The sequence below is a fragment of the Aricia agestis genome, chromosome 13, assembly GCF_905147365.1.
Source record: "Aricia agestis chromosome 13, ilAriAges1.1, whole genome shotgun sequence".
In the NCBI taxonomy this organism is placed as follows: Eukaryota; Metazoa; Arthropoda; class Insecta; order Lepidoptera; family Lycaenidae; genus Aricia; species Aricia agestis.
In genome coordinates, this window is record NC_056418.1 from 3291127 (window position 1) to 3307349 (window position 16223).

General features: G+C 36.5%; 1 protein-coding gene across 7 annotated transcripts in view; it reads left to right on the forward strand.

Moving 5' to 3' along the window:
* The window catches only part of LOC121733238 (G-protein coupled receptor Mth2-like), a 60265-nt gene that overhangs the window by 39624 nt on the left and 4418 nt on the right, over positions 1 to 16223 (forward strand). For 6 of the 7 annotated variants that reach the window (XR_006036531.1, XR_006036528.1, XR_006036529.1 and 3 more), the window contains 6 exons: positions 586 to 766; positions 2235 to 2426; positions 13673 to 13751; positions 14262 to 14440; positions 14902 to 15070; positions 15392 to 15577. Coding sequence is in view for 3 of the 7 variants with exons in the window: in XM_042123435.1 (XP_041979369.1) it covers positions 586 to 766; positions 2235 to 2426; positions 13673 to 13751; positions 14262 to 14440; positions 14902 to 15070; positions 15392 to 15577 (986 nt within the window). In the remaining 4 variants the exon portion in view is untranslated. Of the gene's footprint in view, positions 1 to 585; positions 767 to 2234; positions 2427 to 13672; positions 13752 to 14261; positions 14441 to 14901; positions 15071 to 15391; positions 15578 to 16133; positions 16196 to 16223 lie in introns of those variants that run through there. The other variant, XM_042123436.1, reaches the window with a different exon arrangement.

Genomic DNA, 16223 nt, shown 5'->3' on the forward strand with positions numbered 1-16223 from the left:
TGAGGCACATCCCCAACCCGGGGCACCCATGATGGTTTGCCCTGCCCATCAGAAAAGGCCCACTCTGCTTTCACTACACTTGATTAAGCTTCATTTATGACACGAATAAACGTGCATTGATACAATAGTCTTAAGAATACAGCAACAAACTCGTTTTCTCAAATCGACGCTTGCGCGTCAACTAAAAGGCGTTAAGAACGGCGTATAGGGAGCGCCGGCGAAGGTATCATAGAGGGGCGGGAGGGAGATGAAAAGGCGTTACTTATCTCTGTACACATAACTCAACTATATTCGTTGGTTGTAAGTATAGGTTTAAGATTAAAATTATGTGTCTAAAATGTAACAACTTTTTCATACCTATGAAATAAGTATGAAATAAATTGTCGTATCTATAAAAGTACACAACATTTCCCACAGCGAAATTGTCGTATCCTTGGGAATGTTGTATTTTAGGCGACAGAAATGTCGTAACTCATACATCGTCGGAGTGATACTGTATACTCCAACCATTTTACACTTTTCCGCCACTCAAAAACATCATGTACTAATATATTTGTTTGCATTATATTATGCATTTTGTTCCAGGATGGCAAGCTGTACATCGAGATACCGTCCCACATCCCACCGTGGGAGTTGCGGACACCGGACAAATACTGCATAGACACCGTGGTGTCCCAAGACGAGAATGGCGAGAGGACACTCAAGTTGGACGCGCTCACGTGCTTCGCGAGCGAGGACCGGGAATTTTATGTAGTGGGGCCAGCATGTAAGTCCTATATAATATAGTTTCGACCATAAACTTAATATACCTAGCGGAATAGTTCCGCTATACCAAGCATCCTTGATTGGAATTGAACCCACCATTGACCACAATATAGTTGAGCATTAAATTGCTTAATCATTTGGGTGATTGACTTCCAAGCAAGTCATCTAGTTACGTAAGGGACGGATTATAATGAAATTTCATTCGATCAAGTCACAAAAACAGGAGGATCTTTGTCTTGCCTGTGTGCCAAGCCATTAATCTTAGTCGGTATAAAAGCCGATATAGTCAGGCTATGCCTATATAATAATTGTATATGATCACATAATGATAAGATATTATAGTGAATATGATCAGCCCATTGCTTTGCCATTTGAAATATTCTTTTTTTTTTTCATTCCAAATTTTAATCACAATATTTTGATCCAAATATTGCAATCTCTCAGATGGGTTTACAAATTCAATTTCTTTTGATGGCGCACGCCAAAGCCAAAAATGTTGCGAGTAAGATGATGGATCACAAATTTTTCTTATGATCTGGTATATCATAATAAGAATTATTATATGGCTTTTTTCAGAAATGCAAAAAATATTGTCGTTTTGAGTCATTTGTATTTGATGTTGGGGTTTATCCACAATACTTTCTTTTCGTTTTCAGAATAAAAAATTAACATTCATCGTTTCAATAACTAGTTATATTATCCTTATTAAAAATCTGTTATTTGTAGCCTCAAATTATATCAGTTAATTACGTTTTTAGTATTTGCTGTTATAGCGGCAACAGAAATACACAATCTGTGAAAATTTCAGAAGTCTAGCTATGGCGGTTCTTGAGTTTACAGCCTGGAGACACACAGACAGACAGACGGACAGACATCGAAGTCTATTAGTAATAGCGTCCCGTTTTTACCCTTTGGGTACGGAACCCTAAAAATCCGATAACATCACTAGAAGTTGCTTAACCTTTCGTGTAGATAAACTCTTATCCAGCAACAAGAACTCAATCATGTCAGATTTAAAAATTGGTCAAATTCGGTTCACCCGTTTAGATGCTATGATGCCATGATACACTCACACACAGGCAGGCACGTCAAACTTATAAAAATGAACACCCTCTGTTGGCAGGGCCGGATTTCTATTTTTTAAGAGTTATAGGCCACATTAATTTTGCCTAAGTACGAACTCTGCCGCCCTCCCCTAGGACACCGTAGGACGCTGCCGCCCATAGGCCAATGCCTATACTGCTTAAGTTACATAAATTCTGGATTTAAATTTAAATCTTTTATATAATATTTTTTATATTATATATATATATATATATATATATATATATATATATATATATATATATATATATATATATATATATATATATATATAATATAATATAAAAAATATTATATAAAAGATTTAAATTAAAATTAATTTCTGTATTTTGGTCTAGAGTAAAAAATAACGTTATCTGTTCCAGGCATGATAATCTCCTGTGTGTTCATCCTGGCCACTGTTGCGGTATACGCCTGGTTGCCGGAGCTCCGTAACCTGCACGGCAGGGTGCTGATGGCTTACCTCCTCTGCCTCCTGGTCGGGTTCTCCAGCCTCAGCACTATGCAGATCCTGCTGACTGTTGACAACATCAGCTCCGTCTGCTGCATAGCTTTGAGTGAGTGTTGCTATAACTGTTTTGTTATTTACAGGTTTTTATCGTATTTCGGCCGGCCATTGCATAGTTTTTATCGCGGGTTTTGAGCGCGGCGACCGTATCTATAAAATATACGTAAATATGCGTGGGAGAGCCATGCTTCGGCACGAATGGGCCGGCTCGACCGGAGAAATACCACGTTCTCACAGAAAACCGGCGTGAAACAGCGCTAGCGCTGTGAGTGAGTTTACCGGAGGCCCAATCCCCTACCCTATTCCCTTCTCCACCCTTCCCTATTCCCTTCCCTTCCCATCCCTACCCTCCCCTATTACCCTATTCCCCTCTTAAAAGGCCGGCAAACGCACCTGCAGCTCTTCTGATGCTGCGAGTTTCCATGGGCTACGGAAGTTGCTTTCCATCAGGTGACCCGTTTGCTCGATTGCCCCCTTTTTTCATTAAAAAAAAAAAAGATATTCCGTAACGAAAAACACCTAACATTAGTGTAACGTAGTTTCAGTTCGCCCGACTCCAACACGGTGTTTGTGTGCGTCCTACTAGACAATTGCGAATTATAATTGTATCATTTGATAAAAAATGCTATGCAGCAGCTTTACCGCGGCAGCCCCGAGTGCCACACGCATTTTTCTTTACAAGCTTCTTTTGAATTATTGTTCCTAACAACGCTTGCTGTATTTCAGCAGTTAGATCCTAATGCACAAAACTGCATTCCAGTACATTCCAGTGCCCGTTTACATTATTCCAGCAATCCAGCGCTGGATTGGATCACTGGATTGGATAATGTAAACCCGCTATTAAACACTTTTTAGTACGCAGGAATGGGAAAAATAATTATTCTACATACGAATTCCTAAGGTGCGTTTTTAGGGTTCCGTATTCAAATAAGTAATTCAGTTCAACCGTTCGATTTGTGAGTCATATTATGTGTAACTATCACGACTTTTTAGGGTTCCGTACCCAAAGGGTAAAAACGGGACCCTATTACTAAGACTTCGATGTCTGTCCGTCTGTCTGTCTCCAGGCGGTAGCTCAAGAACCGTTTAGCTAGACTTCTGAAATTTTTTACGTATTAACTTCACAGATTTCGTTGCTAGAATGAAATCGCCGATTGCTTTGAAAATAATACCCGGTCTGTGGTAAATACCATTGCTGCTGGTATATAATTGTCCAATTACTTCAATGAAGTTATGTTACGAAAACTTTACAAACGATTTCCCCAGGGTGTATGTTAACAAATATTTTTAACACCGAACGCCACGCCCCGTCTGAATGTTAACGGGTGTGTCTGGAGATCCAAGAAATAGTACTTTCATGTCGTAATTAGCACGTCGCGGCTGTGACCCCGTTCGCGTTGGTCATACGCGCTAATACTCATAAACATGACTATAAACATTAAAAAGCCTTTTAATGGTACTTAGTCATACTTTTAACGCCTCCTGTCTAGTACTACCCATCCAGTGGCTTACGAGTTACGAGAGGCTTACAGCCGTTCCCAATATTCAATCTATCTCTGGTTTGACAGGCAACCGACCGCAGCTAACATTGAATTGACGTAAAATATATGTCTCTAATGTCTAATGTGAGATATTCCTATCTCTAGTAGGGCAAAACCAGAGATAGATCAAATATTCTATTCTATTGGGAATGGCCATTAGAGACGAACGGCACTAATTATCGACTGTCATGGATAAGTATCGACAGTTGCCACTTGCCGTCGACAAGTGCCGTACGTCTATAATGCTGGCTTCTCACGGCGCGTAATTTCACGAGCCGCGCGCGCCCACTCGAGCCACGCACCGTGTGAAGGTAGTGGCTCGAGGGGACGGGGGCTGGCTCGAGCTGCGCGTCCGATTCGATGGAAGTCGGTAACTTCAAAGGCGCGGCTCAAGCAGCTCGTGATATTACGCGCGCCGTGAGAACGGGTAGTGCGGACTCACCCGTTGGCTTAAATGCTCGCTCGTAGTAAAACGGCTCCACTCGGCGCGGCTCGTGATATTTATTACGCGCATAAGCAACCCTAAGTTGTACAAGATATAGACTCTGTAAATTTTCTGTGAAACTCTTGTGTAGTAAATGCAGTTTCCAAGTTTGCTTAGGTCCGTGCGTCGGAAAGAATTGAAAAAGTCTACGCACATTCTTGGACACTATTATTTAAAGAAATATGGAAGCCACACCTCGGAGCCTAGATATGGCGTAGACGCGGTACGGTAAAGATCGGAACGGCACCCTTAGTTTATGTCCACAGTTTGTCCATACTTTCGCATTTCTACCGGTGGCCGTGCTAAGGCTACAGTAGCGGGAATAGTGTAGAATGTAGATAGCATAAGCAGGAGGCCGGTAGTAAGTGGGTACATGACTTCCTCTTTTTAACCGACTTCCAAAAAGGAGATTGTTCGGCTGTGGACATTTTTTTTGTGTCCCATCAAATCTGCCAACATCTTATTTTTCGATCATGCCACGTGTCCTGAATTTTTATGAGAGTTTATTTTTTATTTTTTGCTCATACAAAAAAGGGCAAAACGCGGCTAAACAGACTTTCACTTCAAAAATTTCAACGCCAAAAAGTATTTCTATTTTCTGTTGTTTCTGCATGTTGTTTGCTTATAATGTATGCTTACGTCGTACTTATTCGTCGCGAGTCCTGTCCCTTGGAGTCAGTAACCTGTTTGCTCGCGAAATTTATGTGCCAACCTTCGGAGTCGCAAAGGTTACGGAGGGGTACGTCAAAACACGCCTGTAGGTGCAAAGGTCACCGATCTTACTCATTAACAAATAACAACTGATATAAAGTGCGTACTGACGTTATAGTGTCTAAATTGTAAATTTTCCACTACGTTGAAAACAGTATTTTTGAAGTGAATTTTAATTCTTTAGGAGAAAATTCAAAACAAACACTTTGGCTTCTCCCCTTCTTACCGACTTCCAAAAAGGAGGAAGTTATACGTTCGGCTGTATGTTTCTTTTTTTTATGTATGTTCAACGATAACTCAGCCGTTTGTGATCCGATTTTCAAAATTCTTTTTGTGTTGTATAGGGTTTAACTTGAATTTGGTACCATGTTCACGAAAATGATGATGGGATCCTGGAGGAATCGAGGGGACTCCTTGAAATTTGTATGGAAACATATTATAGTGATTTTAATTTTTTCTGAAGCATTCGAGGTAAATGCTACCAAAAAGTAAGATTTCGCACCAGGTTATACCCTGGATCCGAAGGTACCCAACAGAACTTTTCAATCCTTATAGATACAGGTTCGGGGATTTCGGCGTTGTTTAAACAACTGAAAGCATAAGCCAACACATCAATTTATTTTATTATCATCATCAAAATCATAATTATGCCATGCCATTATGACCCAATTATTGATGCTTTTTGTGATATTTTGCATCGAAGCAGATGTTTTTGATGATTATTTCGCTGTTTGTGGACCGATTTTTTAAATTCTTGTGTTGTTGTATAGGATATAATCTTGATTTTGTATAATAATTACGAAAGTGGTGAGCTGATGATGGGATCTATGAGCAATCGAGGGAAATCCTTGAAATTTATCAAAAGACTCATAGTGGTTAAAATGTTGTTTCTAGTAACTTAAACATAATATGTTACGAATAAGAGAAAGTTCATACGAAGGTGTCTCTTGGTCCAAAGGCACTGAACAGAACTCCTGAACCTTTAAAGATAAAAGTTTTTCAATTGCAGCATCGCTTAGATAACTGCAATTAGCATTTACCACAATTTCGCTTACAGTAACATAATGTGAATAGTTAACATTCGTAGTGGTTATTTACGCATAAAGCCTTATCTTGTAGATAACTAAAAAGAGTGAAATTATTATTTTTAACAAAAAATTAAAACCGACTTCCTTAGGTAAAAACAATAATAATATGAACTAAAACGTATTGAAATGAAATGAAATGAAATGAAATAGTTTATTAAATCAAGTTACATAGACTCATTTGTTAGTAAAGGCTTATAAATTATGTTAGTAAAATTATCTTTATAAGTTTAAATAAATAATAATACCTATTTTGAGTACATAAGTATTACATAACTCTTACTCTATAATAGTGCCTTTTTCAGAATTCGTCTAAATCTATATATATATATATATATATATATATATATATATGTACAGAAATAGTTATTATATAATCTATATAATAACTATATCTGTACATACTTACAGTCATACAGTCTTCATTACTTTGAAGTCGGTATCAGTCCCAAAAGCTTCAGATATTCTGACATTGACTGAACTCACGATAAAATTAGCTGGTACCGACTTCAAATAATGAAGACTGTAGTATGTACAGAAATAGTTGAGATTTAGACGAATTCTGAAAAAGGCACTATTATAGAGTAAGAGTTATGTAATACGTTGTAGTTCATATTATTATTGTTTTTACCTAAGGAAGTCAGTTTTAATTTTTTGTTAAAAATAATAATTAAACTGTGAACCTATTATAGCAGCATCTGCACGTTTGGTGGGAATTGGAATAGATGGATAAAAAAATGTCTGGAGTATAAGAAGAGTATACTACCTTTGCGTCTTAGGAGATATAATATACCTTATTATTCGTTTTCAGTTCGGCCGGCACCGTGCAACAATTTTATTTTTAACGAGACGTTCCGCGCGGCTTTGCCCGCGTAAATTAGATATTTCACAGATAAATTAGTCCGCAAAAAATAGCCTATGATCCTTCACGTGGTCTACTTCTTATCTGTGTCAAATAACAGAAAAATTTGCTTCAGTAGTTGTTGAGATAAGCTCTTTCAAATAATTTCCCCCGTTTTTTCCACGATTTCCTCTATTTCTTAGCTCCTATTGGTCTTAGCGTGATAAAATATAGCCTATAGCCTTTCTCAATAAATGGGCTATCTAACACTGAAATAATTTTTCAAATCGGACCAAAAGTTCTTGAGATAAGCGCATTCAAATAAGCCATTTCAAATAATTACCCTCCGTTTTTTTCCACGTTTTCCTCTATTTCTTAGCTCCTATTAGTATTAGTGTGATAAAATGTAGCCTATACCCTTTCTCGATAAATGGGTTATCTAACACTGAAATATTTTTTTAAATCGGACCAGTAGTTCAAACAAACAAACAAACAAACTCTTCAGAATTATAATATTAGTATAGATATGGATTTTATAAAAAACATTTAACATTACCGGATTTTGGTCGTATCATATTTCCCTATTTTCCTACTTCGTTTACATTCTTGTTTGTTGAACAATTTGCGATTTCGTCCATTAATTGATCTAAATGGAATTATGCAAATTGTCTCGGGACGGATTGATTTTTCATTAGTATGCTGTTGATTATTCATGGTCCTGCTTAGAATATACGTGATTCTTGTAAATGATCAAGAAAATTCCGAAGAGTAAATACGCAGTACTCAATTTTTTATTAAAAACTTCTTTATCGGTGATGTGCGCTTTTTGGGATGGTTGAAAACTATTAAACTCGCATCAGCAGCTCTACTCGATACCGACTACGTAAATATTTAGTATGGCGATTTTAGTTCCGCAAGTGACCGCTAGAGGCGCTGTAAAATTTGCCATACTAAATATTTACGTAGTCCGTATCGAGTATCGATAAATACTATAGCTTTAAACTCATGGTAGAGCTGCTGGACATATTGTGAGTTGTGACTTGATCGTAAATTCGTAGGACCAAGGGAGACCTTGACCACTATGGCTTCGATCGCGGTGACCGAATCAAGAAATTCCGTAACAAAAAAACTAACACCTCCGACCGGTACAACGTTGCCAGTCTTCGGCACGGTGCTTGTGTTCGTGCGACGATGTTTGTGAATTAAAATTGCTTAAGTTGGTAAAAATGCTATGCACTAGCAGCTAGCTTTACCGTTTTTATAATAAAGAGCACCATCACCATGCCTGATATACCTGTGGAATTGGAGGTGCAGTTCAGTGCCAATCATAAACTCTAGATTCTAGAATAACAATATCAATGTGTTATTAATATAATTTCCCATTATTAAGTGTTATTAAGTGTCTTGACATTGAGATGTATAATCTTTGTGCACTGGCGCAAGACACATTTAAGGATTTATTACGCTTATCAGATTTGAAGTCAGAACATTTTTGGCTCTATTATACGTGTCCGATTTCATGAACTCTGCATATAATATTATAGAAAGCCCGCAACTCCCTAGGGTCAAAATTTCGTTTATCGCGCGGGAACCGTACATATTACGGGATAAAAAGTATTATATATACGTGGGAGAGCCATGCTTCGGCACGAATGGGCCGGCTCGACCGGAGAAATACCACGTTTTCACAGAAAACCGGCGTGATACAGCGCTTGCGCTGTGTTACGCCTAGTGAGTGAGTTTACCGGAGGCTCAATTCCGTTCCCTATCCTCCCCTATTCCCTTCCCTTTCTATCCCTATCCTCCCCTATTACCCTATTCCTTCTTAAAAGGCCGGCAACGCACCTGCAGCTCTTCTGATGCTGCGAGTGTCCATGGGCGACGGAAGTTGCTTTCCATCAGGTGACCCGTTTGCTCGTTTGCCCCCATTATTTCATAAAAAAAAATATGCCCTTTCCAGGGACTCAAAGTATCTCCATACCAAATTCCTCCGTGGTCTAATGGTATAGAGCGCGGCTCCTGACTCGGAGGTCGTGGGTTCGATTCCCGCGTTGGTCAAGAATTAACAGACAGACAGACACACTTTCGCATTTACAATATTAGTATGGATACTGGATAGCTCAGATACTTCAAAAATGGGATTCAGGATTGGGGCGTTTTGATTTAAATTGACATCTTAAATTGGCGACGGGCATTAAATTGACGCCTCCACATTAAATTGAGAAACCCTTTTCTAAATAATATGAACTGTGGCGTCTTGGCACATTGGTACTTATTAGCTATGACGTCATCAATCGATACTCTAATTAACGGCTGCTAATTGACAATTAACAAATAGTGAGTCAAAGATGTAGGCGTATCAGACGCGGCCAAAAAACTCATATTATTATGTTTTTGTAGTCTTATATTATACGAGCTTTTGCCCGCGGCTTCGCTCGCGTTAAGAAGTATTATAATATACAAACTTTCATCCCCTATTTTAACCCCTTGGAGGTAGAATTGATCAAAATCCTTTCTTAACGGATGCCTACATCATAATATTTATCTGCATGCCAAATTTCAGCCTGATCGGTCCAGTGGTTTGGGCCAGTCAGTCACCTTTGAGTTTTATATATATATATATATATATATATATATATATATATATATATATATATATATATATATATATATATATATATATATATATATATATATATATATATTATGATTTACCGTATAACCGTCACAAAGGCTGTTCATACTAATATTATAATTATATGCAAAAGTGTCTGTTTGTCGGTCTATCTGTAATATCATTTTGTTTTGTTACAGCCTGTAATAATTGTATAAGCACACTTTCCACAGAATACATATTATGACCTACCTTAATCGTAATAATCGTAATCGTAAAAAGTATTGAGTCAGGATATGGCAATATAATAAATGGCATAATATAAAATTGTCAGGAGTTGATTTCATAGATAACTTATTAAACTACAGTTCGTCCAGATGCTATGGACCTTATTGTCAGAGTGATAAATCCGATAATGCGATGCTACTGATAGCATAATTTATTCATGCTATATCAACCGGTTAATACAGCTATTAATGTACGTTATGTGCAAACCATTCGCATTTCAAGATAAGTTATTATTGGCGCATAAATTCCATGGATATTAAGTGTCACCGCAGACTTACCATTTAAAGTTGGCCGACTATCGTACAAACCACAGAAATAGATCAAGATAGAAGCGCCATGTCGCTCCAATTTGTATGAACACAAACGTATGGCGCTTCTATCTTGATCTATTTCTGTGGTTTGTACGATAGTCAGCAAACTTTAAATTGTAAGTCTGCGGGGACCCTAAGGCACCGTTCCGATCAACTGTTCCAGTCCCATCTACTGTCCCTTCGTCTTACGAATTTTCGATCAGGTCCTGGACCCTGACGCGAGTTTAATATTTTAACGGTACCAAAAAGTGTTTATCGCCGCTTAAGAAGTTTTCTCCAAAAAATATTTCAAGTTTCAAAACATAATATATTATAATTAAACAAACGCCAAAACCGTGTTACAACAAGAGTTGCTAATAAGATTTTATGTAAAAAATGTTACTGGTACTAATGACTTAATTCAAAAAACCATCTGTTAATCTATAGTTAATTGCAAAATAATTGTCTTTACGTGACTCTCAAGTCTCAGCTACTTTAAATGTTGATTGGTCATTGACTTTGGACGCCAATTACTTAATAACTTAAGACTTAAGAGACAGTAGTATTCTAAGTAATAAGAAAGCCTGTTTTGTTAGAAATGTTAAATTGTGAGTAAAGCTCTCATCCTTATTCGCAAGGATGACGTGAATGCAAACCAGACACAAGCATATCAAAATTGATTCATGTTATTAAATTGGCAAGATACGTACACCTCATCCGTCTGTCTGTCTGTTATCTCTTCACGCCCGAACCGCTGGACCGATTTTGCTGTAATTTGGTATGAAAATCCTTAGAGTCCCGTCAAAGGTCACAGAATACTTTTGATTTAGAAAAATGTACGGTTCCCGTTAGACAAACAAAATTTGGCACAACAGAGTTGCGGACGTTATCTAGTTTCATAATATTATAAAGACTAAACAAAACCAGACAAAATCATAATATCAAAATCGATTCATGTTATCAAAGTGGCAAGATAGTGTACTTCCAAGATTATTCCTTTTACTGTTTTAGTTGGAGGCTGGAGCTTAAGTCTGTCTGTCGCCCAAATTCCCAACAAGTGTTAGAACAGAATTCCCCATGATCTAAGCAACAATAATTTACGGATGCCAACTGTTACACTGTCATCGTTATATAATTAGGGCTGTCACAAGTCTATCTCGAGCAACAAAAAACCCAAACGCAAAAAATACGCAGTTAAAAACCCAATATGTAAACGACTGTTATAATTATAATAAAACACATTTACAAAATTATAAAATATTTTAATTATTATATTACTATGGTTTTGATGAAATTTGATATAAGCATATCTACAAAAACCCACGACGTCAATACTTTGAATTCATATTGAACAACCACATCATTATAAAATTAGCTAATGAATATTCCAAAAGCAGGTTATAATGTCTAAATTTAAATATGTTTAATCTCTGAATAACAATATTGCTTCGTATTATTTTATGAAATAAAAAATAATAAAGAGATCACACTGACACTCAAAGTTTTGGAGCGGTTTCACACTACGTCCGATCCGAATACGATCCAAAACGGTGAAAAAAGGTATAGAGTAAACGTAGAAATATGTGTATAATATTAATTATGCACTCAAACTAAATCAAGCTTTAGTTACCTCTTTTCTCTCTGTCGTCCGAAAATTTCGGTTTGGAACGTCGGATCGGATGTAGTGCGAAATTGGAAACACAAATTCAGTAAAGACGGGATTTTATTAAAAATTATAATAATATAACATGAAACTAGTTTTTAAATATTTATAAAATTATATTTAGTGACAACCCTAGTTAATAGGAGCAAATTGTGTAACATCGAATATGGGCTATAAATTAATGGCTACAATAAAAATATTTTAATCTTTGACTGGTCTGTTGCTTTTCGCAGCCCTGGCGATAACAAATCAGTTATTACATCTGTATAAATTATTATTATAGGTAATTCTTACAACAAAGAACTTTGTTTTATATTATGTGCAGATAATAATATTTGTGTCTACAATGGAAAATGTTCTTTGCAAAGTATTGCGCTAATAAAATCAGACTGTACTGTGTTAAGGGTTTTAAAGTGGTTTATTTTTAAATCGTTTCTGGAAATTCTTGTTTTTTAAGTAGTTTTTCAAGGTTTTTTATGACTGCAATACTTGTTTGTTTAAAACACAATTAGAATCTTGTAATATGATGTGTTTTTCAACTTTCATATTATTATTACAAGAAATAAATTACAAAACTAAATAAAAATATATCTAAGGTCACTGAGTTATAAGTACTACGCATACTTTTAACTCAGTGTCTAAGTTATTTTTTTTTATTTTTTCCTAAATTTAATTATCTAATATAATTGACATTAGTTTAAAATTTTAAGGTTTTTTATTTTAGTCAAGAAATTATTCCTTAAGGTTTACTTGAGCATTACACGTATTAAAAATCACATTTTACGGATTTTGTCGGAGCACTTTTCTTTTTATAAACCAGACGTTAACTGACCTCATTTGTAACTCATTTCTTAATAAACATTAATGAAGTCTGTTTCAAAATAAATAATAAATCATTTTCACGATTGTTTACGCACATTTAATAATTTGGTACATTTCCAAGAATGTTTCATAATGCTCTGTCGATTTTAAATTCAATAAAGAACGAAGTTTCATAACAAATACATTTTTGTTGTACAATGTTTATTGTACACATGTACTATCTGAAAAGGTGATTCCTAGGCATATGGGGGACCTACGTAGTTTGGTCGCGTTGCGTCAAACCCTGCCCACAGATCACAATTAACTGACCTCCATTATACAAATACACAAGTACGCTGGACTTATGATACCCACCTGCTTTTTGTGCCTGTTTGAAGCGGAATCAGCGCCCCCAATGCGGGGGAAGACAACTAAATCTGACGTAACTTGCAAATGGCCGCTTAATCGTTATTGGTTGTCATCACTAGTATTAGTTCCAAGTACTCCCACTACTGCTATCAGCGCCAATATGGCGACTTTCAAACGTCATTTTTACGTCAAATTTAGTTCTCTTCCCCAGCATTGGGGGCGTTGATTCCGCTTCAAATAGGCACAAAAACCAGCAGTCATTTCAAAGGGTATCGTAAGTCCAGCGTACTTGTATAATGGAGGTCAGCGCAATTAACATTGAATTGACATGAACTGACATGGTGCGCCCTCTTTCCGACGACGGAGCCACGAGTACGACACCGCGACCGCAACTCCACCAGCGGTCGTCTGCCTGGTGGTCGGCAGACGAGGGGTCTTTAGAATAAAACTATCGAGCAATGCTGAATGTGTGGACGAAAGCCCGAGCCGCGGGTTCGCTCGACGTTCTTGCTCGATCGAGCAAAACCGTATGTGAGCACTTAGCATAACATAGCTTTTATTACTCCATTAGTAAATCTGTACTAAATTGTTATTTTTTATAATTTCAGCAATCATCATCTACTTCTCTCTTCTGGCCGCTTTCTTCTGGCTCAACGTCATGAGCTTCGACATCTGGTGGACGTTCAGGTAATTTGAGCTTACGAGCAAACGAATAGCCTGATTGTAAGAGTTTGCAAACGGACTTTACCTGAGTTTAAGTTTATGGCCTATAATAATGTTAGTGTAATAATTATAAAGTGACTGACCAACAGACACGTTAAAATTATAACTCTTCTCTTTTTTCGTCAGACAATAAAATACACAAAGCGTTGCGTAGTCGGAAAGACATTATTTTTAAGTTATTGTTACGAAGCCAGTAATTTAAACCTATGAAGATTTTTGGCTTTGGGAAAAAATACTGCGCATAATATCACCAGTATTGATTGTCTTTGAATAAAAACAATGATAACCACAAGCCACAAACAATGATATCAAAGTTACTATAAGTCGGGTTAGCACACATTTCATTTCTTATGAAATGAGGTTCTCTCAAGTACGAACTACGTGCTACATAATGACTATGATCTTTAAAGTATTAAGTAATATTTTTAAGACCTAAAAGTAGCGTTTTATGACATTTTGGCTTATATTTTCCAGCGGCAACCGTGGGATGACAACGGAGAAGATGTCGATCCGACGAAAATTCAGCGTCTACACCATCTACGCTTTCAGCATGCCAACGATATTGACGATCCTGCTGATATCTCTGGAGTTCTCAGGACTCCCACCCAACCCCTTCCTACCGTTACTGAGACATCAAGGATGCTTTCTGTATGGTGAGTTTATGAAATATTGCACAATGCACATAGTACACACACATAGAGTTGTAAAAGAACAATAGATAATTTTTTATTTTTGTTTTGTGAGTTGCTCTACCGAAGTTAATATAGATCTGAGGACAGCAGAATATAAAAAAAATCTGTCCAGAAACCATTTCGAAGAGTCTTATCTAAAAACATAATGTAAAATGTATTATTAAAAAGAAAAAAATTGAAGTATGCCTACACTCGCATGCAAGAACTTGCAAACACCACCACCACACAAGCAATAATGTTGGCAAATCCGTGCAAGGCCCCTCAACACCATGCAGGTTTAAAACCTCGACGTGCGTTTCGCCCCAACACCGGAGCATCCTCAGGATGTGGACTCTACGAACAACGTCCGTTAAGTCCGTTAAGTGGAAACTTGCTTGAAGTATGCCTACTACAAAAAATAAATTACTCCTTTTGTTTTTCAGGGAAAAGCAGATTGCTGTACCTATATCTTCCGATGGTAATACTTTGTGTTGCCAATATGATATTTTTCATTTTGACTGCGAAGAAGATAACAGAAATCAAGAAAGAGACTTCTGTACTCAAATCTAAAGAAAGTGCGACAACCGTGAACCAAAGTAAAGAAAAACAAAGGTGAGTAAAATGTACTTGATTTTTTTTTTAATTTTTGTAAAATTTTGTTCTATTATTGTAATGATTCAATTTATTTTCTCTTTTGTCCTTGATTAATTTGTTGCTTGTCTTATCTTATAAAATAACTTCTACAATACTCTATGAAAGTAGTTTTATGTGCTACGTCATTTTACATTTGTTTTCCTTTTCTAAAGCTTTATTTTTTACAGTTTAGCTACCCCTCTACATTATTGTTTAAGTTTTTGGATTCCTTTCTATAAATTGGAATAAACCATTGACATTTATTTCATCTATATCCAGACGTTGCAAATTATATTACAGACTGCTGCTATACGTGAAATTGTTTGTTATTATGGGCATCAACTGGCTGTTAGAGGTCTTCAGTGCTTTGTATCCTGACGCTGTATACATCTGGCACATCACTGACGCCTACAACGTTCTCATTGGCCTTAACATCTTCATCATATTTGTTTGCAAGAAAAAGATATTCTACTTGCTAAAAAAAAGGTAATATTTTACTTTATTCATTATTCATATCAATTTTGTAATATCATTGTCTGGTTTCTGTGATAAATTATAATTGACAGCTTAGTAATTATTGCACAGTGCTTTCGATTAGCTATGTCCACACTATGCAAGTTCATCTTCAATATTCGTCATCATCTTTTTATTCAACTTTCGTTTGGCATATTCAATAATTGAATGCTTCAAAATCCACCCGCGTTTGAAAGAAAAGTGTCATAGCGTCGCGGACATTGCACGTGAGGCAGTGCAATGTTTTGCGCTATAACGCATGCCCTTTATGAACAAAAAAAGGCACAGTGTGGACAAAGCTATTGGTTAATTTGCGTTAAATCTATAAATAATATTATCTCAGAAACAAGATACGAATGATATGTGTTAAACGTAGAGGTCCAATGTTAGAATTTGTGTGTATGTATTTAATTCTTTATCATTTGTGTTTTAATTAAACATGGACCGACGTTAACTAAACTGAAAATAATTTTGAAATCAATTTGTTTATTAACTTTCATATTTACGTAAAGCACATCTTGTTCATTAGGAGCCTAAGCAATAATTCGATCCCTGATTCAATTGCAAAAGAATGTTAAATCTACTACTGGCTAATTCAAGTATTCAATATTGTATTTAC